At 37.4% G+C, this 23,834-nt stretch overlaps 1 protein-coding gene across 1 annotated transcript; it reads right to left on the bottom strand.

The window, feature by feature from the left end:
- Positions 1-7,124: 7,124 nt before the first annotated feature.
- On the bottom strand, positions 7,125-22,683 carry LOC130569517 (deleted in malignant brain tumors 1 protein-like). The gene is made up of 28 exons (XM_057359216.1): positions 22,644-22,683; positions 22,208-22,384; positions 21,542-21,583; positions 21,120-21,425; positions 20,270-20,305; positions 20,068-20,109; positions 19,641-19,946; positions 19,486-19,521; positions 18,648-18,791; positions 18,368-18,552; positions 17,656-17,816; positions 17,317-17,559; positions 17,075-17,237; positions 16,774-16,873; positions 11,932-12,108; positions 11,802-11,861; positions 11,471-11,506; positions 11,269-11,310; positions 10,847-11,152; positions 10,012-10,047; positions 9,810-9,851; positions 9,684-9,693; positions 9,393-9,412; positions 9,026-9,061; positions 8,824-8,865; positions 8,402-8,707; positions 8,247-8,282; positions 7,125-7,759 (listed from the first exon to the last, which is right to left on the bottom strand). The coding sequence occupies exons 1-28, from the start codon at positions 22,681-22,683 to the stop codon at positions 7,668-7,670; spliced, it is 3,222 nt and encodes a 1,073-aa protein (XP_057215199.1). The 3' UTR covers positions 7,125-7,667.
- Positions 22,684-23,834: the final 1,151 nt, after the last annotated feature.

Consider the following 23,834-nt stretch of genomic DNA (forward strand, 5'->3'; position numbering starts at 1 on the left):
CTGGATGTGTCAAAACTTCCTTCAGTTAAATAAAGACAAAACTGAAGTCATTTTATTTGGTAACAAGGATGAAACTAACAAGGTAAACACATACCTTGACTTAAGAGGTCCAAAGTACGGTAAAAAATCTTGGTGTCATTTTAGAGTCTGACCTTAGTTTCAGCAGTCAACATAGCCAGAATCACTGTTGAGTGCGACTGTTGAGTGCGTGAAGTGTCAGAGTTCCACACTCCATATTTTCGTCGAATGAGTGCATCATCCGGGTACCCATAGTGCACTTTTGAGAATTTTTCAGTATGAAGGTCTGACTATGTGGGACTAGGGTGTGTATGCTTCCCCTGCCAGCCTAACTGCTCGCTTAACCCGTTCGGTTTGGTACTTGCTCATGTAACACTTGTGAAATTCGTTGCAGGGTGTATGCTTCCCCTGCCAGCTTTACTGCTCGTTTAACCTGTTCAGTTTGCTAACAACTTGCTCCTATAACTCCGGTGCTATTTGTTCCAGGGTGTACGCTTCCCCGTCAGCCTAACTGCTAGTTTAACCCATTCGTCTCGTCAACAATCGCTCATGCAACTCTAGTGCTATTCTGAGAGCTTACAACTAATTTAACCCATTTGGCACCTAACAACTTGCTCACCCAACTCGTGCAAATTGTGGCAGGGTGCATGCTTCCCTTGCCAGCCGTACTGCTAGTTTAAACCAGTGTCTGCATAATGAGGCACGTTCTTTATGCTATTTAGACATGCTTATTTGCTTGGGGGAATGATTTTGTTTTGGGGGACATGTATTACTGCGCTCCTGCTATGTCCATGCAAGGCTGCATGGACGGGCAGAGACTTTGCCCAGAACAGTTTCATTCCGTCAAACTAAATATATGCTATCGTTAAATAATTGACGACAGTGGTCCCGACAGAATTACTTTTGGGTCAACTACCCTTTTTAGCTGCTTTTATAAACACGCATTATAAACAATTCCACACATATTTTAAGTTCTGTGAGTGCAAGTTGTGTCATTTTAGAAAGCTCAATCATGCATTTAAGTATGGGATTAGACTTGAGCCCATCTGGGAAACCGCCTCTATACCTGTTTGCCTAAGGACTTTGTTTCCTATAAGGTAAAGCAAATGGATCCTACAAAAAGGTTCCATGCACAATGAACTAACATAATTGAAAAATGCACAGATGTATTTGTACTAACTGTGTTAACTTGCCTTCAAAGATATAAACATGTTAAATGACACGACTTGGTTCTGGTTTGTGCAGTGTTCCTCTGATGCGAACGTGTATGACTAGACGGCCTCTTGTGATTGCACACATTTTGGGACAGTGAAGGCACGGAAAGGACGATGTCGGTGAAGCAGTGTTAGGGTTTTTTTTCTATCTTGTCTGGCAGTCAGCTCTGTCCAGATCTTCTAGATTTAAACCGTTGTCTTCCCATGTGATGCTCATGATTGACCTTATAGACCACGCTGTTTTAGAGGCTTTTTATACAGTGTCCAGGTTTCAGAGATGACAATAGGGAGGCAAATGTTGCAGATTGCAGCTTGGTCATTAACATACTTGTACATATTATATGGCGGCACTGAAGTATACCACTAGCTGTGAAAAGTATATTTTCAAGTTCTTATTTAACAACAGGCTTAATTAGTTTTTCTTGGCATCGTGTGTTCCTTGTACAGCTAGAACATTCCATTGACATATTCCTAGAATTCCTGTATACCAAAAGTATATTTATAAACATTTAAAATGGCTTTTGTTGTATTTGTACAGGAATTCTAGGAATATGTCAATGGAATGTTCCAGCTGTACAAGGAACACACGATGCCAAGAAAAACTAATTAAGCCTGTTGTTAAATAAGAACTTGAAAAATATACTTTTTCACACCTACTTATAATAATACAATTAGGTTGTTTGCCGTGTGGTGCAAGAAGAATTCTTACAACAGTGACAGTCGTCATAATGGTTTTATAAGTATATGTTACTGTGTAAGACTTTACAGTGTAAGGTTTATTGTCATATTTACAAATAACGCACACACACACTTTTATACAAAGTGAAGTCTACAAAGCTATGCATGAAATATAAAATACAATTTAAATTTATAGGGGTCAGTCAAGTAAATTAACAGGTGTATTTTCCAATGTTTCATGAAGGGTGAGGTGGTCTCTGTAGCTTGGGTGGAGACTGGCAGCTCATTTAATCAGAGAGGAACGGAATGAGTGATTGTTTTTATGAGTGTTTTTATTGTAGATGGTGAGAGAGGACATCTACCTGTAAGAGTTGCGAGATCAAATTTCTTTGATCAGCTTTCTTATCTCTTCTTTTTTTTTTAAGTCCTTAAAATTAAGTTAAGCTTAAGTTTCAATATCAAGCCTTAAAGGTCAAATAGTCAATCATTTAAATGATGGGGTCTTAATGACAACAATAAATGCTGACATGTTGTTTCAGCCATACTTATCTCGAGAGAAAGCCATTTTACCTGTGAAATAAAGTCCAGCGGCCAGATTCACTAAACTGTTCTTAAGACAAAATACAAGATTGTACTTAATATAAATTATAGGAAGCTTGTAAGAATATTACTTCTTAAGAAGTTCTCAAATATTTTCTTAAGAACATCTTAATGTTTTCATAGGAATAACATGACATATGCTTTGTAAATCAATCTTGAGAAAAACATTTAAGACGACGACGTTAGAAAAAAAAGGCAGTTAAGGAGAATTTTCTTCTTAAGAATGTTTTGTGAATCCGCCCCCATGTTAAATGAATACACATGCACACCTTTTATGCTTAACTTGAAATCTGTAAAACAAAATGTGTGTATAGCATTAATGGAAATGTCAGTAAAATAAATGGATAAAGTACTGGATAAAGTTACGTAAGTTAGTAATCATTCATCCTACATGTAAATGAAATCTATGAAAGCATAAAATCAAACTTTTTTATACATGTCAACAAATTATTACAACTCAAATTTTATGAATGATTTTTTTTAATTATTGCTTCTATTAATGTTGAATGTCGAAATACAAATATAATATAATTATATTATAGGCTATATACAGTGTTGCCAACTTGGCGACTTTGTCGCTATATTTAGTGACTTTTCAGACCCCTTTAGCAACTTATTTTTCAAAAAGTGACTAACGACAAATCTAGCTACTTTCTGAATAAGCCTTGGCGAAACATTCTGCTTCACTTCTACGGCCCCGCAAGAGCGAGTTTTTGCCTTTCCAGCGCAGCACCGCCTCTCTCTGTCTACTCTATTCAGTGTGAGCGGCAGGGCGAAGCAGCACATTCAGTTCAGACCGCACTGACGTGTGAATGAGATACAGTATGTATGTACAAACACTGTTTCCAAGAACTAATCACCTATTGACCTTGTTTGAAGATTTATGATTTAAAACGCGATGACTGTCACAGTTACGAGGTGGAAGAACCCAATTGCAGGCAGGCAATGACGGGGTTAACAAACAAGACTTTATTTATAAGTCTTTATTTATAATAAAAACAGAAACTAAACACCCACGAGGGGGTAAACAAAAAGGTAACGAAATGATACAATGAACAACAGGACCAAGACTAACGAAACAATAAACTAGACAATAGAAACTAAACTAAACTCTTACTAAGACAGGTGAAACAGGAACACAGCAAACTGGGAGAACACGGACCGAAAGGCTAACATCCAACACAGGTAAGCACGACGAACGTACACGATACATAGTACACGCAAGGACACCACGCACATACAATGACCGACACAGGACAATGAAACATGAGGGTATTATATAGGAAATACAAACGAGGGATAATTAACACAGGGCAGGTGTGGGTAATAAACACTCAGGGAAAGATAACAAGGAAACGAGATGGCGGGAACAAAGACGCGGACCGGAGAGAAAGAGTATGGAAGGCCGAAAGGACAATAATCTCTCTCTCCACATAAAACCTAAGGCTTTGTCATGACTCTGCTACAAGACCAAGAATAAACATGACATGATGAAGCAGAGCCATGACAGAAGCCCCCCCCCCTTAATGAACACCCCCAGGTGTTCACCAAGGGGTAGACTAACAGGACAAGACAGACTGGGAGACAGACAGGACAAGGCAAAACAAAGAAAACAAAATCAAGGGCAGACAAGACACAAAACAACAGGACTAGGGTGGAACATCAAAAATAACAAACATGGGAGGGGGGGTGGGGCCAAACAAGGGCCCATAGGGGGCAGTCCAGGGGGTGGGGAGAAGTCCCAGTCCCCGGCTGCGCTCGAGGGCGCGGAGTCCTGGGGGACTTAGGGGAGTCCTGGGGGGACAGTCTTTGGCCCTGGGAGTTTCCCAGGGGTCGGCTTGGCTGCCGGACTGGGGACCGGCTGGAAGCCGGCTGGACAGGGCTACGCCGGCTGGACAGGCTTGACGCCGGCTGGAAGGCCGGCTGGACAGGCTTGACGCGCTGGAGGCTGGACAGGCTGACACCGGCTGAAGCGGCTGACGCCGGTGGATCACCGGCTGGACGCGGCTGGATCACCGGCTGGACGCCGCGGACCCCGGACTGGACGCCGGCTGCACCGGACTGGATCCGGCTGCACCGGACTGGACACGGACTGGACACCTGGACCGGCTGGACGACTGACGCCGGCTGCACCGGGGTTGGAGTCCACGCTGCCCGCCGCTGCCTCTTTTCTTCCGCCGAGCCACCCGGCTGGTGGTCGGGTGATGGAAGGAGGTATAGAAGCACGGCTGGCTCCGGCTGGGACTCCTCGGAGGTGGATCCCCAGGGACTCGCCTCCCCGCTTCCCCGAGGCTCGCTGATGGTGGAGAGGACGGTGTGGCGACGCCCCCAACCCCGATCCACAGGGGACGGCCCTCAGGGATAGCAACCAGCGGAGATGGGAAGGTGGGTTGAACTGAGACCCTGGACTCTGATCGATCCACGGCATACAGCCATATCGCATCAAAGTCCAGCGGTCTCAGTGACCTCATCTCCACACGCGTAAGTGGCTCCCTGAGACCGGCGTTGAAAAGCATCACCAACTCCTCCTCACCGAACACCGTCTCCTCTGCGACTTCGAGGAACCGGCCCGCGTAATCATCTACGTCTCCGGTTCCCTGGCGAATGCCGCAGAGGAGACGAGCCTGGCGGGAACGTATAGCGTCCATGCTGCCTGCTGGGTTCATTGGTGGTTGGTGGATTCTGTCACGACTAGCGTGGCGAGAACCCAAATGCAGGCAGGCAGAGTGAAGGGTTAACAGACAAGACTTTATAAATAAAGAACAAACAAAATACCCACGAGGGGGTGACACGAAAACAGGACCGGAAAACAAACTTGAAATAAAAGACTTCCCACGAGGGGGACAAAACGAAAACAAGAAAAGTAAAAACTAAACTAAAGGACACGACCAAACGTCTTAAATCAAACACACGACAAGGGTAAAACACAACACTCACGGAACACGGGCACGGCTAGGAACAAGGAACACTCGACGAGGTAAACAGAACATACCAACGTAACATAGTACATCCAAGAGACATGGTACAGGGATACATACGTAATACACGAGCACAGGACAATGAAACATGAGGGTATATAAAGGGAACACAACAGGGATAACGACACAGGGCAGGTGTGGGTAATCAAACACTCAGGGAAAGTAACAAGGAAACGAGAGGAGCGGGGCCAATGACGAGACACGAGAAAACACATGAGAGGTAAAACAAAACAACTCATGGTTTCTCACATAAACCTAAGGGCTCAGTCCCGATCCCGCCACACGACTAGAATTTCATAAACAAGACGGTGGGACCGTGACATTATACTTCAAATATAAAATCATCAGTAAAATATATATAATATATATATATATCAGAGAGGATGCTCGCCTCCCCCGCTTCCCGCCGAGGCTCACTGATGGTGGAGAGGGCGGTGTGGCGACGCCCACAACCCCGATCCTCAGGGGATGGCCCTCAGGGATCGCATATATATAAGGGATCACATATATATATGATAAATATGATAAATATGAGTGGACCTTGACCAAAACTAGAATTTCCAGTTCCAGTAGCAATTCCACAACAACACTAAAACCTTTTCATAGGAATTCCTGCTGAAAATGATCTATTGTTGTTATAGGCTACATATTGTATATTTGAGCTTTTGCTTCCTTGTACAGCCTTTTCAAACTGCCTTAAAAAATGGCTTGAATAACATTTAATAGTCACCTTGGAAGGTTTTATCTGAATTCTGAGCAGTTTCGATATATTGAGCTTCAAGTTTTTGCATTCCATATAGCAAAAAATGATATGAGGAACAAGTCACTTTCATATATGGAAAAAGACAGTGACCCTAAATGTATTCTAAATACAATACATGTACAATATTAAAATCCTTTCACATTTGTAAATGGAAAACTTTGGGACATGCAGATAGAACCTTCTAATTTTACAAATCACTTTCTGCTTGGAATTATAAGGTTCTATTTTGCAAAAGTAATTCAAGCAGTAAATTTTAAGCAACACAGTTTACTTATAATTTGTAAGTAAACTAAAAAAATGCGGTGTAATATTGTGTTGCCATGTATAAAATGTTCGTTGAACATTGAATTCCACTGTAACATTTATTTTATATTTTTGATAAATAATGTTTTTCTTGTTCAAAAATTCAGTTCTAAATATTTTTTTAATGCAGATGTTCATTTTAGGTAGGACCTGGACTTTATTCCACAGAGAGTGTAACAGGTTTTCTAGATAAGACTGAAATAACATGCAAATGCTTATTGTTAAGACCCCATGAATTAAATTATTGACTTTTTGACCTTTCTATGGTAAATATTGTTAAATGATATAATGATATAAAAGACATTTTAAGAACTTGGTTTAAATAAAAGATAAAAACGGATCAAATAAAGCTGAACCTGATCGGTCATATTGTGTGCATTGCGTGCTGATGAACTCACAAATAGAACCTTATAGATTAGAGAAAACTTTTTAGTTGTCTAAAAAAGCCCTAAAATGTATAAACAACTTCAAAAATGTGTCTCAGTTTGGACAAAACTGTCAAATAAAACCTAATTCCATGGTAACATTATGTACATTTCCTTTTGTCTGGTTTACCTCATGATCAGTATAATGTTTTACTTTATAGTGCAGGGCAAGAGTTTTGATGCACACATACAGTACAGGATGATGAGGACAATAGTTTAATGTAAGACTGCTCAAATTATGACACTTTCATATTTCAGAACTGCCATTTTATTACTTTTGCAATGTGTAATATGTTTTTCTAAAAATGTGCACTTGCAATTTTCATACAAAAGCTCATAACTACAGTGATAAAGCCCTTGAGACAACGTGACAATTCTTCTAGCGTCCCTCTCACACAGCAAATTATAACATAAATTGTGAGGGGGCAGGCTCCTCGACTCAAACAAACGTTTTACAAAAAGATGACATTCAAATACATCACAATATGAAACTTTTTTATTATTAATGAATTAATGAAAAAGTCGGAAACAAAAATCAAATGTAATCACCACAGCATAAGAATTACAGTATACCATTACAATCACATTGAACATTTCTAAAGTTCAATGCCAGTTATCAGTGTAGTGTGGAAACTAATGTAAAAATATTTTTTTATCATTTTATCATTTTTTAATCATTTGTAGATATCTAGATGTGGGCACTTGAACGAACAAAACAGGCAATAACATTAAGTAACCATGACACTAGACTCCTTAACTTGTTCTGGAATCCATGTATCTCTAAACGGGGAACAGAAAATAATTCAGTTCATGATAGAATTGAAAGATATTACATAAATCAAATGGTATGCAAATCAAATTAACTACCATAGTAGGAAAAATTACAATGGTTGTCAAAAGTGTCCCAGAACTGTTTGCTGTCCTACATTCTTCAAAATATCTTCTTTTGTGTTCAACAAAAAAATTATAAAGTAATTTTTCCTACTAGTGGAGTCAATTGGGGGCAAGATCTGTTTGGTTATAAGCATTCTTCCAAATATCTTTCTCTGTATTCATCAGAACAAATACACTTATACAGATTTGGAACAACTCGAAGGTGAGTAAATGACAGACTTTTAATTTCTGGGTGAAGCATCCTTTTAAAGAATTAAAAATCTTCAGAATATAACACCATACAATCAGTTATTGAATGAATTTGTATCAAACTTAAAATTTTCACCAACATGCATTTTATAGATTACAAGCTAATTCAAGTGTCTATAGTTACCTGTACTCGGTGCAGCAGTTGTTTGTGTCCAGACAACTAAAGAAAAGGAGGGTTTGTTATATAAACAAATCAACATTTTCTTACATTATATTAAACTCTGTAGCATTCCAAAAAAAGGTTAGAAAACAGATAAGTTTAATAAAAATGTCACTTACATTGGCAGATGACTCCCGCATCTTCATTGTGTCCACAGTTGTGTGATCCCAATGGTAGTGCTGAACAGTTTCTCAGTGTAGTTTCATTCCCTCTACACGCTACATCATCCAACCATATTTGACCTGAACCTTCTCCAAAATAAGCACTGCTCTTTGCCTCTATAACAGCACCACAGCCCAGCTGTCGACACACCACTGCAGCATCTGAGAGATCCCAACCATCATCACACACAGTTCCCCAAACTCCATTATGAAGAACCTCCACTCTTCCAGAACACACGCTGCCACCATTCATCAGCCTGATATCTATTATAGAAAGAAAACATAACAAAATCAGACAAATTTGTATTACTTTATGATATAACATGAAAAAAACAAACTGGCAGTAATGGTGGAACTTCTATTATCTTGAACATCATTACCTTTGAATCCTGAGATGGACGTGTTCAATATCACTGGTGTAGCTAAAAAAACAAAACAAATACACAACATTATAACGTTTTGAGGAAGATTTTAAATAAATTTCAGAGATTTACGGCTGTTAAACTCATATTATTCAACAAAGCTTTGTTTTATAGCCATTAAGAAAAGTTTTCTTCTTATTTTTATAATGTCTATAGTTACCTGTACTCGGTGCTGCAGTTGGTTGTGTCCAGCCAACTAGAGACAAAGAGAGAGATTGTTCAAATCAAATATACTTCAGTTAACTAATCGATATATGTTCTCCTTTATACAGTATATTAAAACAAAATACTGGAACTTGAGACGATGTAAAACATAGTTAAAAAGCATAAATGTCAGTCATAGCTTTATAAAATGGATATCAAAAATTACCACGGGGGTGCAATTACAAAAATAAACTCAAAGTGCTCGCAACGTAACACTATGCCTTATTCTAACATCTATTTGTTGTACGTAATAGTTAAGTAGTTGTGTAACACATTGTAATTGAATGAATTAAGAATATGACAAAAATGTTGCTTTAACTCACATTGGCAGATGACTCCGCATCTTCATGAGTGTCCACAGTTGTGTGTCCCATATGTACGCTGAACAGTTTCTCAGTGTAGTTTCATTCCCTCTACACGCTACATCATCCAACCATATTTGACCTGAACCTTCTCCAAAATAAGCACTGCTCTTTGCCTCTATAACAGCACCACAGCCCAGCTGTCGACACACCACTGCAGCATCTGAAGATCCCAACCATCATCACACACAGTTCCCCAAACTCCATTATGAAGAACCTCCACTCTTCCAGAACACACGCTGTACCATTCACAGCCTGATATCTATTATAGAAAGAAAACATAACAAAATCAGACAAATTTGTATTACTTTATGATATAACATGAAAAAAACAAACTGGCAGTAATGGTGGAACTTCTATTATCTTGAACATCATTACCTTTGAATCCTGAGATGGACGTGTTCAATATCACTGGTGTAGCTAAAAAAACAAAACAAATACACAACATTATAACGTTTTGAGGAAGATTTTAAATAAATTTCAGAGATTTACGGCTGTTAAACTCATATTATTCAACAAAGCTTTGTTTTATAGCCATTAAGAAAAGTTTTCTTCTTATTTTTATAATGTCTATAGTTACCTGTACTCGGTGCTGCAGTTGGTTGTGTCCAGCCAACTAGAGACAAAGAGAGAGATTGTTCAAATCAAATATACTTCAGTTAACTAATCGATATATGTTCTCCTTTATACAGTATATTAAAACAAAATACTGGAACTTGAGACAATGTGAAAAAGTTAAAGAGCTATAAATTTAGTCATAGCCTTTAAAATGGTTTTTAAAAAATCAACACACATGGTGCTGTTATAAAATAACATACTAAACTCGGCAAAACGTCTGATTTGAAAACTGGGTGCGTCCCAATTCGCTCTTATACTATGCCCTAAAGTATGTACTGTTTTTGTTATGGAAATATATACATTATAGCTCGATAGAAAGACTAGTACGCATGCACTGGGACATACTAATGCGCTAAACGGAAGTGGCGTTGTTGCCTAGACGACACTGGATCCATTAACTGATCACACACATCAAAATACAGCTCTTCCTTGCATTTAAGTATATATTCATTCATTATTTCTATGTTATGTTTACTGTATACTTATATTTATTACTTCAGTGAAGCATTTCTATACATTTTATTAATGCAAGGTAGCATCACTAAACTCCGCCCTTTCGGTGTGCGTTGTGGGTAATATCAGCCGTTTGAGTGTCCATGGATCTACACTTCGAATTATCACCAGAAACAGAAGACCATCGGATAATTTGAAAATACTAATTTCAGCATACTACACGTGGACTTATTCTATTTCAAATACTATTTTAAACAAATAGTATGTGAATTGGAACGCACCAACATTGTTGTACAATTAGTAATAAAAAATATATGTAAAAGATGGAAAGGGGTTTAACTCACATTGGCAGATGACTCCCGCATCTTCATAGTGTCCACAGTTGTGTGATCCCAATGGTAGTGCTGAACAGTTTCTCAGTGTAGTTTCATTCCCTCTACACGCTACATCATCCAACCATATTTGACCTGAACCTTCTCCAAAATAAGCACTGCTCTTTGCCTCTATAACAGCACCACAGCCCAGCTGTCGACACACCACTGCAGCATCTGAGAGATCCCAACCATCATCACACACAGTTCCCCAAACTCCATTATGAAGAACCTCCACTCTTCCAGAACACACGCTGCCACCATTCATCAGCCTGATATCTATTATAGAAAGAAAACATAACAAAATCAGACAAATTTGTATTACTTTATGATATAACATGAAAAAAACAAACTGGCAGTAATGGTGGAACTTCTATTATCTTGAACATCATTACCTTTGAATCCTGAGATGGACGTGTTCAATATCACTGGTGTAGCTAAAAAAACAAAACAAATACACAACATTATAACGTTTTGAGGAAGATTTTAAATAAATTTCAGAGATTTACGGCTGTTAAACTCATATTATTCAACAAAGCTTTGTTTTATAGCCATTAAGAAAAGTTTTCTTCTTATTTTTATAATGTCTATAGTTACCTGTACTCGGTGCTGCAGTTGGTTGTGTCCAGCCAACTAGAGACAAAGAGAGAGATTGTTCAAATCAAATATACTTCAGTTAACTAATCGATATATGTTCTCCTTTATACAGTATATTAAAACAAAATACTGGAACTTGAGACAATGTGAAAAAGTTAGCTATAAAATGTAGTCGTAGCTTTAAAAATGGGATAAAAAAATTACCACGGGGGATGCTACAACAAAAATAAACTCAAACTAACGTAAAACATCCATATTTAAAACACTTTGTTGTACAATCAGATATTTGTAAAACAACATGTAAATAATGTGGAAAAATGTTGTCACTCACATTGGCAGATGACTCCAGCATCTTCATGGTGTCCACAGTTGTGTGTTCCCCATGATGACGCTGAACAGTTTTTCAGTGTCAGTTTCATTCCCTGTACACGCTACATTATCCAACCATATTTGACCTGAACCTTGTCCAAAATAAGCACTGCTCTTTGCCTCTATAACAGCACCACAGCCCAGCTGTCGACACACCACTGCAGCATCTGATAGATCCCAAGCATCATCACACACAGTTCCCCAAACTGCATTATGAAGAACCTCCACTCTTCCAGAACACAAGTTGGTACCATTCACCAGCCTGATATCTGTTATCAGCAAAACATCGAAAATAGATAGGAAAGTGTCAGATGTATGTTTTATTATAGGCTGCTTGATATATATATATATTATATAATTGTGCCGTGTATATAAAGCGCATTTTCATATATTTCTGAACTTTGACTACTGTTGAAGTAAGATGTAAAGATGAAGTTAAGTTGAGTAAGATGTAAAGTGCTAAACCAACACGTAAAGGACGCCACATAAGCTCTAACTCGCATTATCAAGCGTGTGCCTCTGGAGCATCTGATTGCGGGGCCTCGACAATAAAAACAATAAAAAGTCGCAACATTTAAAATGTGAGGGAGACAGATTTTCTTGTTCAATAATATTCAAAATCAAGTATGCAGTGCATCGTGATACATTAATCGAATCGTTGACATGATAATTGTAATCTAAATTAATCGTGAGACTAGTGACGATTCACACGCCTGATTTTTATATTTTATGATTTGTAATATCATGCAAAACATGTAAAATATTACAAAATTATGATTAGAATAGTGGAGTTATATGCCTTATTAAATGTGAGCAAGAGTTTGTATCTATTGTGACTCTTTAAGGCAACATTTTAAATGGGTGCAGACAGATTTAGGATATTACAACATGCGTAGAATTTACTTAATGTTGATATATGGTTTTTGATCTTGCAGTTATTTACAATACTGGTGTATTGTGACACCCCTATGTCTAGTTATTTAATGCAGGATGTTTTTTTATCGTTTACATTTGACAGATATTCATGTGTGTTAATCTCCTGCAGCTGTGCTTTAAAAGCCCATGAGAAAGAAAGATATATTTGTTATTAAAATTTCTGTAATTACCTATATTTGGAGCTGCAGTCGTTTGTGTCCAGCCCACTACAGAAAAGGAGAGGTTGTTAAATTTTAAATCTCTTCCGTAACAACAGTGAAAAGAATGTTATAATGAACATTTTCTATCAGTAGTGCCGTAATGACATTAACACTGTGTTTGAGTACACTGTAAACCCAAATAAGTTGGCAGTACTCAAATTTTGATTACTGTTAAGTTAAAGTTCTTAATAAATCTTAGTAAATGTGACTTAATAATTTAATTCATCCATCTCATGAAATTAAGTAGACGGAACTTTTTTGAAATACACAAATATGTATTTTTAGTTAACTAATCTCAATTATTTCTGTTTTTTATTTAACATATTTCTTAGTCTAAGTATGCATAAATTAAACACCTTGACTTATGCAACCCAAAATGAGCAAGAAGAGACTGATATCAGAACTGGCATTAACACAGTCATTGCTCACTTGTGACATATCACATGCAACAGGTTGCATGTAGCCTCCCACAGCCTAAGCACATGCACCACTTTTCCTAACAATGGTAACAAAAAAGCTGAAAAATATGCCAAACTCTACTAAATATCCAAGATAAATTAACATTAAACACTAACACGTCTTTAACTTTACTGAAAAACACATAAAATAATCATATTTTAAAGGTGTGCTGAACTGGCCATTTTTATTATTTTATACTGTTGTATAAAAGGTTTACTTATGATGTTCGCGTGGTTTTTACATTTGAAAACATCAAAATCAATAAGTAATAGGCTATTTTCTACCCGGGTTTTGAGGCAGGCTGGAGAAACGCTCGGTTTTTCATGGGCTGGCCGCATTGAAGACTTGGAAGTAAACGCCCTCTGCTATGATTGGATAGCAGTTTACGTAGTAAACTTAAGTTGGAGCCTTCTGTGAATTTGGTTAGACACGTAACGGACTTATTTCCCGGATGTGATGGCAAGTGTTACATTCCGGGAAAGCTTTGCGTATAGTTTGTATAGCCTATAGTTGTGTGGTGTTTAATCACATATGACCGTACCTGTCAGCATTTGAGACTCATGATGGCGAACCGGACAGATCACCGCTATCGCGGGTCTCAAATGTTACGAGAGTATTCATGAGCAATAAACAAACGGGAGACTCCCGGCCAAAACGACAGTGTTGGCAGATACGGATATGACCCAGCACCCGAAATAATATCAAAACACTTCAACACAGCCTCCATTATTCGCAAACGGTGGATAAAGCCTTAAAAAATGACATATGAGCCCGCCAAATCACAGAGATGCCGATTCGCATGGGATTAAGATCACAGACAACCTCTGCAATTATTACAAATGACTAGAGGTCCTCAGGTAATACTAATCCCGTGCGAATAGTGCTCAGGCCAGGGCACATCAAGCGATCTCTAACAAAGCAATAGCTGCATTTATCCATAAAATGATGCAACCAAAGAAAAGTTTCAAAACTGTAAGTATTATAATTCCTGTTGTTAATTCACAGTTTTTCGAAAATCAAAATACAGTACACTTTTTCTAAAGTTCTGTTCAACATGTATATGTTATCAACTTTTATTATCAAAGGTAACATGATTGCCTTTTAGTTGTCCTTTTGTGATTTTACCTGTTAATAAACAATACGACATAATAATTTTACATTAAGATTATCCAGTTCCGTCATGCTTTGAAAGTTGCATGCATTAGTCAGTTGTGACAGATTGTTTCCCCTCAGTTTCATGGTTTGAAAGGTGTAAAACTCTCACCATTAATCAGTAGCAGTAGCAAAACACACAATGAGATAAGAAACCTCATAGTGACCAACTTTGTTCTTGCACCTGTAGATACACACAACAAAATATGCATTCTAGATGTATGATTCTTTTCCTTTCATGACATTTTTACTGATTATTATTTCTTTTTAAATTATTTAGGCATAACATTATTAACCACAATGGACAATTTTGAAAACAGCAATAGACTCAGAATAGGATGAATGAAGAGAATCTTCCTTTGCTAAATTTACCTGAGATTAAATACCGCTGCAGACTAGATTCTCTGTTCTTCAGAATAACCAGCATACAGTGATGCTGAATTTAGATTCACAATCTTATAACCACTCCGTGATAAATATGGGTGGATCTTGGCCAAAACTAGAATTTCCAGTTCACTTCCACAAAAACCTTTTCATAGGAATCCCTGCTGAAAATGATCTATTGTTGGTATAGGCTACAGATATTTGAGCTTTTGCTTCCTTGTAAGTCCTTTTCAAACAGCCTTAATGGACAAAATGGACTTTATTCCACAGAGAGTGTAACAGGTTTTCTAGATAAGACTGAAATAACATGCAAATGCTTATTGTTAAGACCCCATGAATTAAATTATTGACTTTTTTACCTTTCTATGGTAAATATTGTTAAATGATATAATAATATAAAAGACATTTTAAGAACTTGGTTTAAAAAAAGATAAAAACGGATCAAATAAAGCTGAACCTGATCGGTCATATTGTGTCACGGAATACGTGGAAGAGAACTCAATTGCAGGCAGGCAGTAAGGGGTTAACAGAGATTTTATTATAAATACAAAAACGTAAAACAAAAACCCACGGTGGGGAAAACAAGACACGATAACAGGGGAAATGAAATAACAGGTAAACAGGAACATAAACTGACTAAACTAAACTAACAAAGACTAAGCACAACACTAGACCAAATACAATAAACTAACACTAACTAGACTCACTGAAAAAAATTGCGGACAGCACAAGGCGGACCGACAGCACAAGGCGGACTGACAGCACAAGGCGGACCGACAGCACAAGGCGGACTTTGTCATGGCTCTGCTACAGGACCAAGAAAAACATGACTAAATGAAGCAGAGCCATGACATATTGTGTGCATTGCATGCAGATGAACTCACAAATAGAACCTTATAGATTAGAGAAAACTTTTTAGTTGTCTAAAAAAGCCCTGAAATGTATACACTACTTCAAAAATGTGTCTCAGTTTGGACAAAACTGTCAAATAAAACCTAATTCCATGGTAACATTATGTACATTTCCTTTTGTCTGGTTTACCTCATGATCAGTAATGTTGTACTTTATAGTGCAGGGCAAGAGTTTTGATGCACACATACAGTACAGGATGATGAGGACAATAGTTTAATGTAAGACTGCTCAAATTATGACACTTTCATATTTCAGAACTGCCATTTCATTACTGTCATTTGCAATGTGTAATATGTTTTTCTAAAAATGTGCACTTGCAATTTTCATACAAAAGCTCATAACTACAGTGATAAAGCCCTTGAGACAACGTGACAATTCTTCTAGCTTCCCTCTCACACAGCAAATTATAATATAAATTGTTAGGGGGCAGGCTCCTCGACTCAAACAAACGTTTTACAAAAAGATGACATTCAAATACATCACAATATGAAACTTTTTTATTATTAATGAATTAATGAAAAAGTTGGAAACAAAAATCAAATGTAATCACCACAGCATAAGAATTACAGTATACTATTACAATCACATTGAACATTTCTAAAGTTCAATGCCAGTTATCTGTGTAGTGTGGAAACTAATATAAAAATATATTTTATTAAATATATAAATATATTTTTAAAAATATATTTTATTAAAGGGTGTCATTTGTAGATATCTAGATGATGTGGGCACTTGAACGAACAAAACAGGCAATAACATTAAGTAACCATGACACTAGACTCCTTAACTTGTTCTGGAATCCATGTATCTCTAAACAGGGAACAGAAAATAATTCAGTTCATGATAGAATTGAAAGATATTACATAAATCAAATGTAGATATTTACCTTTTAGTTTCCTTTAGACCAGACCAGTGGACCCATAGATATAGAGGCAGTGTCGTGAAAGTCCAGAGATCTGCCCACTCTCAGGTGACGTCCAGGGTAACATTGCTAAAGATTGAAATTAAATTCAATATGGAAGATTCAGCCGAGGATAACATTACAATAACCATCAATAAAGAAGACGTTCAAAAGGTGCATCGATAATTCAATGCAAAGTTTATCAAGTAATAAAGGAATCTTGACAATACATTCATTTGAAAGGAAATAACAGAACCATTTACTGAGGAATGACAGGATTTGTGTACTCACAGATGAGCAGGTATTGTTGGTCAGGAGACAAAGGTGAATTTTGCAGTGCAGGTAAACCTTAGTGGAGTCTGCCGTGAACGTGAACGTCCTAAAAGAAAAACGACTGGATGTGGAGACGCCGTTCTGAAGAAGCTCCACTGTGTCGTCATTTGGATTTGGACATCTGAGAATATCAACATGACATGATATATGACCCTTAAGATTTCAACTCTACGGAAAACAGATACAAAGCATTGTCTTACTCATCAACGATGAGATCCCAGCGGAAAGAGGACTGAGGATCATTTACAGGTGTAGCCCAACATGTGTCAATCACTGAAGCAAACTGACGATCGTCAACTCCATCAACATGCACTTCTACAAAAATCGGATCATTCAGCTCCACATCCACACTGCCAGTGAACGGGTCAGAGAACACGGCGTCCCGATATGGAATCATCCTGATCTGATATGTCCCCAGACCTTGAAGGTTTCTGTTCACAATGCTGTTGAAAAATGTAATAACAAAGATTTGTGTAAAATCCATCCATTAAATTAATGCTTAATAAAACTTTACATTAGCTGAATGTTGTGGGTCCCACCTCCCGAGAGGGTGGATGTCCATGGAGAGCGCTTGGGTTTGGTGATAAATACAGCTAAAACGCAACTTCAGAAATCTCTTTCTGCTGATGGGAAAATCCAGACCAGTTAAGTCTGGATCACTGAGAATAAAGTTTTCATAGATAAAGTGAGTGCCATTGGCCTGTGGAGGAGACAAAATACAGTAATATTTAAATCCAAGAGCAGGGATCAATTTGAGGTTCATGTAATTGGGCCCCATTATGTACAACTGTACTTTGGAGTATTTGAAGATCACGGTTAGTGAAAAGATTAATGCAAGCTGGAACCACAAGAGGCAAAGTTTTCTTGTACTTTGCCTCTTGTTGGGTTCCAACTTGCATTAGATTTGACAACAAGGGTCATTTATAGGGTCATTTAAGGCAGTGGTTCTCAAACTGGGGGCCGTGGCCCCCTGGGGGGCCCCGAGATGGATCCAGGGGGCAACAGATTTTGTGGTATTTTACGAAATAGAAATTTATCATAGATTTTATGCAATCAAACAACAGAAAAATGACACCACCAACCAAAATAATTGAGGTTCCAGCATTGTATAACTGAATGTTTTTGGTTTAATTAAAATTCTAAATTTAAGATTATACGTCTTTATATGGGGGGCCGCAAAGCGATGCACCCCACAAAGGGGACCTTACAACGAAAAAGTTTGAAAACCACTGATTTAAGGAGTAATCATACCACAAGCTTTGTTCCACAGATGTGGTCATCGTTGTCAAATCTGAACTCTACTCTGCCATTCTGGACTGTTCCTCTACAGCTGGGGTCATTCAGGTGTAAAACATCAGCAGAAAAACCAGCTTCAAAGAGCTGACAGCGAGACAGAGACATGAACCCGGAGCTGCTTTCACACGTCTCATAGATATCTGAGGAAAATACGCCAAGCAGATTATCAGTATTGATTAAGAAGTTAACAGATTGGTCATTACTTGTTTGTAGGGTTGTTCAAATTGTGACAAACCAAAGGTGTCAGAGCCGGATAGGAGATGGCTGTTGTTGTTGTTGTTGTTGTTGTTGTTGTTACAGAAACAGCCATAAACACCAATATTTTCTCCACACCACTCATCTTGAGTACAGTTGAGTTCTGAGCATGGGTCTCTCACAACTAAGACAAGAAAATAATTAGAAAGTGTTACTATAAAACAATTATTTTATTTATTAGCTGATTGTTTAATTTGATCTTACAACTTGGATTCTAGCTTACCTTTCAAGACCACAAAGAGTTTAAAATTTTACTTTTAAGGGATACTTCACCCAGAAATGAAAAGTCTGTCATTTACTCACCTTCGAGTTGTTCCAAATCTGTAAAAATTTCTTTGTTTTGATGAACACAGAGAAAGATATTTGGAAGAATGCTTGTAATCAAACTGTTCTTGGCCGCCATTGACTACCACAGTAGGAAAAAATACAGTAGTTGTCAAAAGTGTCCCAGAACTGTTTGCTGTCCTACATTCTTCAAAATGTCTTCTTTTGTGTTCAACAGAACAAAAAAATGATAACGTAATTTTTCCTACTAGTGGAGTCAATTGGTGTTGAGATCTGTTTGGTTATAAGCATTCTTCCAAATATCTTTCTCTGTGTTCATCAGAACAAATACACTTATACAGATTTGGAACAACTCGAAGGTGAGTAAATAATGACAGAATTTTCATTTTTGGGTGAAGCATCCCTTTAAACAATTAAAAATCTTCAGAATATAACACCATACAATCAGTTATTGAATGAATTTGTATCAAATTTAAAACTTTTCACCAAAAGCATTTTATAGATTACAAGCTAATGCAAGTGTCTATAGTTACCTGTACTCGGTGCTACAGTTGTTTGTGTCCAGACAACTAAAGAAAAGGAGGGTTTGTTATATAAACAAATCAATATTTTCTTACATTATATTAAACTCTGTAGCATGCCAAAAAAAGGTTAGAAAACAGATAAGTTTAATAAAAATGTCACTTACATTGGCAGATGACTCCCGCATCTTCATTGTGTCCACAGTTGTGTGATCCCAATGGTAGTGCTGAACAGTTTCTCAGTGTAGTTTCATTCCCTCTACACGCTACATCATCCAACCATATTTGACCTGAACCTTCTCCAAAATAAGCACTGCTCTTTGCCTCTATAACAGCACCACAGCCCAGCTGTCGACACACCACTGCAGCATCTGAGAGATCCCAACCATCATCACACACAGTTCCCCAAACTCCATTATGAAGAACCTCCACTCTTCCTGAACACACGCTGCCTCCATTCACCAGCCTGATATCTATAAATGAGACGTAAAAATCATAAGCAAAATCAGACAAATTTGTATTACTTTATGATATAACATGAAAAAAACAAACTGGCAGTAATGGTGGAACTTCTATTATCTTGAACATCATTACCTTTGAATCCTGAGATGGACGTGTTCAATATCACTGGTGTAGCTAAAAAAACAAAACAAATACACAACATTATAACGTTTTGAGGAAGATTTTAATATAATTTCAGAGATTTACGGCTGTTAAACTCATATTATTCAACAAAGCTTTGTTTTATAGCCATTAAGAAAAGTTTTCTTCTTATTTTTATAATGTCTATAGTTACCTGTACTCGGTGCTGCAGTTGGTTGTGTCCAGCCAACTAGAGACAAAGAGAGAGATTGTTCAAATCAAATATACTTCAGTTAACTAATCGATCTATGTTTCGCTTTATTAATCAGTATATTAAAAGTTAAACAAAATACTGGAACTATGAAGACAATGTGAAAAAGTTTAAAAGTTAATAAGAATTTAGTCATTAGCCTTTATAAATTGGTTTTAATAAAAATCAACACCAGTGGTGCTGTGATAAAACCCCACCAAACTAACTGCTGCAAAAGTCCTGATTTTGAAACACATGGTGCGTCCCAATTCGTCTACTTATACTATGCCTAAAAGTATGACTGTTTTGATGGAAAGTATGACATTTTAGTGCTAGCAAAACTGTATGCACGCACTGGGACATACTAACAGGAAACGAAAGTGGCCGTTGTTGCCTACTCACACTGTGATCATTAACTGTCACGAACATCAAATACATCTCTTCTCTTGCATTAAAGTATTTTTCATTCATTATTCCTTATGTTATGTTTACTGTATACTTATATTTATTACTTCAGTGAAGCATTTCTATACATTTTATTAATGCAAGGTAGCATCACTAAACTCCGCCCTTTCGGTGTGCGTTGTGGGTAATATCAGCCGTTTGAGTGTCCATGGATCTACACTTCGAATTATCACCAGAAACAGAAGACCATCGGATAATTTGAAAATACTAATTTCAGCATACTACACGTGGACTTATTCTATTTCAAATACTATTTTAAACAAATAGTATGTGAATTGGAACGCACCAACATTGTTGTACAATTAGTAATAAAAAATATATGTAAAAGATGGAAAGGGGTTTAACTCACATTGGCAGATGACTCCCGCATCTTCATAGTGTCCACAGTTGTGTGATCCCAATGGTAGTGCTGAACAGTTTCTCAGTGTAGTTTCATTCCCTCTACACGCTACATCATCCAACCATATTTGACCTGAACCTTCTCCAAAATAAGCACTGCTCTTTGCCTCTATAACAGCACCACAGCCCAGCTGTCGACACACCACTGCAGCATCTGAGAGATCCCAACCATCATCACACACAGTTCCCCAAACTCCATTATGAAGAACCTCCACTCTTCCAGAACACACGCTGCCACCATTCATCAGCCTGATATCTATTATAGAAAGAAAACATAACAAAATCAGACAAATTTGTATTACTTTATGATATAACATGAAAAAAACAAACTGGCAGTAATGGTGGAACTTCTATTATCTTGAACATCATTACCTTTGAATCCTGAGATGGACGTGTTCAATATCACTGGTGTAGCTAAAAAAACAAAACAAATACACAACATTATAACGTTTTGAGGAAGATTTTAAATAAATTTCAGAGATTTACGGCTGTTAAACTCATATTATTCAACAAAGCTTTGTTTTATAGCCATTAAGAAAAGTTTTCTTCTTATTTTTATAATGTCTATAGTTACCTGTCCTCGGTGCTGCAGTTGCAGTTGTCCAGCCAACTAAAGACAAAGAGAGATTGTTAAAATTAAATATACTCCAGTGACAAATATATTTATGTTGTCCTTTTAGAGGAAACATTAAAACTAAAAACTGGACCTTAAGACGTTGTAAAACATAGTTAAAAAGCTATAAAATGTAGTCGTAGCTTTAAAAATGGGATAAAAAAATTACCACGGGGGATGCCACAACAAAAATAAACTCAAACTAACGTAAAACATCCATATTTAAAACACTTTGTTGTACAATCAGATATTTGTAAAACAACATGTAAATAATGTGGAAAAATGTTGTCACTCACATTGGCAGATGACTCCAGCATCTTCATGGTGTCCACAGTTGTGTGTTCCCCATGATGACGCTGAACAGTTTTTCAGTGTCGTTTCATTCCCTGTACACGCTACATTATCCAACCATATTTGACCTGAACCTTGTCCAAAATAAGCACTGCTCTTTGCCTCTATAACAGCACCACAGCCCAGCTGTCGACACACCACTGCAGCATCTGAGAGATCCCAACCATCATCACACACAGTTCCCCAAACTGCATTATGAAGAACCTCCACTCTTCCAGAACACAAGTTGGTACCATTCACCAGCCTGATATCTGTTATCAGCAAAACAATATGAAAATATGTCACTATAGTTTAAACGACATGACCCATAATATTGTGATAAACATGTAAAACATGATGAATAAAACGATGGAGCATCATTACATATGGATACCTGTTGTTTGTCCCTTTGTGATTTCACCTGTTAATAAACAATATGCACATAATAATTGAACACTGGAAGATTATCTAAAAGGTTCACATTTTGAAAGCCGCCCACCAGTTTTCTGTTTTGAAAGGTTTAAAACTCACCAATACTCAGCAGCAGACATGATAAGATCAGAAACCTCATTGTGAAAAACGTTACTTCTGACACCTGCATGTATACACAATAAAGCATGTTTGCCATATCTATAATTGTTTTCATTAAAAAGGTTTATTTCAACCAGTCTCACGGCAGTTTGTGACACAGTCAAAAAATTTAGAATCTATTGATTTGCTTTCATGCATGAATTTTCCACTTTTTCGTCTCACTTAGCTTGACTTAGTACGACTTTCATATATACGTTCATATATTTATAACCTAACCTGATATCAGGGGAAGTAAGTCAAACATATTTTATGGAAGACCAAAAGGTCGAAAATGTGTGAAACCAATTAATTAACATGTAGATCTGTTAAAGTGTTAGTTTCATGTGTTTTGGCCCCCTTTGGCCTTCCATAGCCCTTACCCCACCCAAAACCTAAAATCCCAAGTGCAAAGGCTAATTTTGCTTAAACAATGGCAAAGCAACAATAAAGGCACACCCTAACCCCGCCCCTAAAACTAACTTCACAGGGGCGAAGTAAAATCATGAAAAAATTAGATTAGATAAATCAAATTTACACAAATGAGCCACCTTGTAAAATAGGTATGAATTCCCATCAGATTGCGTTGATATATGTTTATACATATGAAAGATACTTTGTATCAAAATACATTAGATTGAAAGTCGTGCTAAGTGAAACAGAATAAATGGGAAATTGGTGTCCATGAAGACGAATCAATAGATTAAATTTCGTCACTAAGGCCTGGTTTCACAGAAAAGGCTTAAGGCTAGTCCCAGACTAAAATGAACGCGTGACCTGTCTTAAAGGTGGGGTGGTTGATTTGGAAAATTTGCTAACTTTAGCCTGCTAGCACTGAAATTATAATCCCACCCTCTATGCGATTCGCCGTTCAAAGCCACGTAACTAAATCCACAAACTAAATCCATTAAATTCTTCTCGAAGCATGTACTTACCTGTCCAAAAGAAAGAGAGCAACTATGGTATCGTCGTTCAGACCCTTTGCCTACCGGAGCTGTCTCCATCGTGTAAAAGATGAACCAATGTTAATTCGAGTTTTTCCTCTTTCACGATCCAGAAGTTTTTTCGTCAATGCTTTTTCAAAAACTGACTTTCGTTTTGTAGATTTACTTGTTGTCGGTTCCGCAGGAAAGTTTGATTGTTGCTGATTGTCCT

This window comes from Triplophysa rosa, linkage group LG18 (assembly GCF_024868665.1).
Source record: "Triplophysa rosa linkage group LG18, Trosa_1v2, whole genome shotgun sequence".
In the NCBI taxonomy this organism is placed as follows: domain Eukaryota; kingdom Metazoa; phylum Chordata; class Actinopteri; order Cypriniformes; family Nemacheilidae; genus Triplophysa; species Triplophysa rosa.

Bases quoted from the DNA above. Each gene is read 5' to 3' on its own strand.
- LOC130569517 (XM_057359216.1), bottom strand. From the start codon at position 22,683: ATGAGGTTTCTGATCTTATCATGTCTGCTGCTGAGTATTG. The intron at 21,426-21,541 runs GTAATGATGTTC...TTTCTATAATAG, and splicing joins GTCCATCTCAGGATTCAAAG to ATATCAGGCTGATGAATGGT. The intron at 18,553-18,647 runs GTTTGTCACAAT...TATTTTCCTCAG, and splicing joins ATCCGGCTCTGACACCTTTG to ATATCTATGAGACGTGTGAA.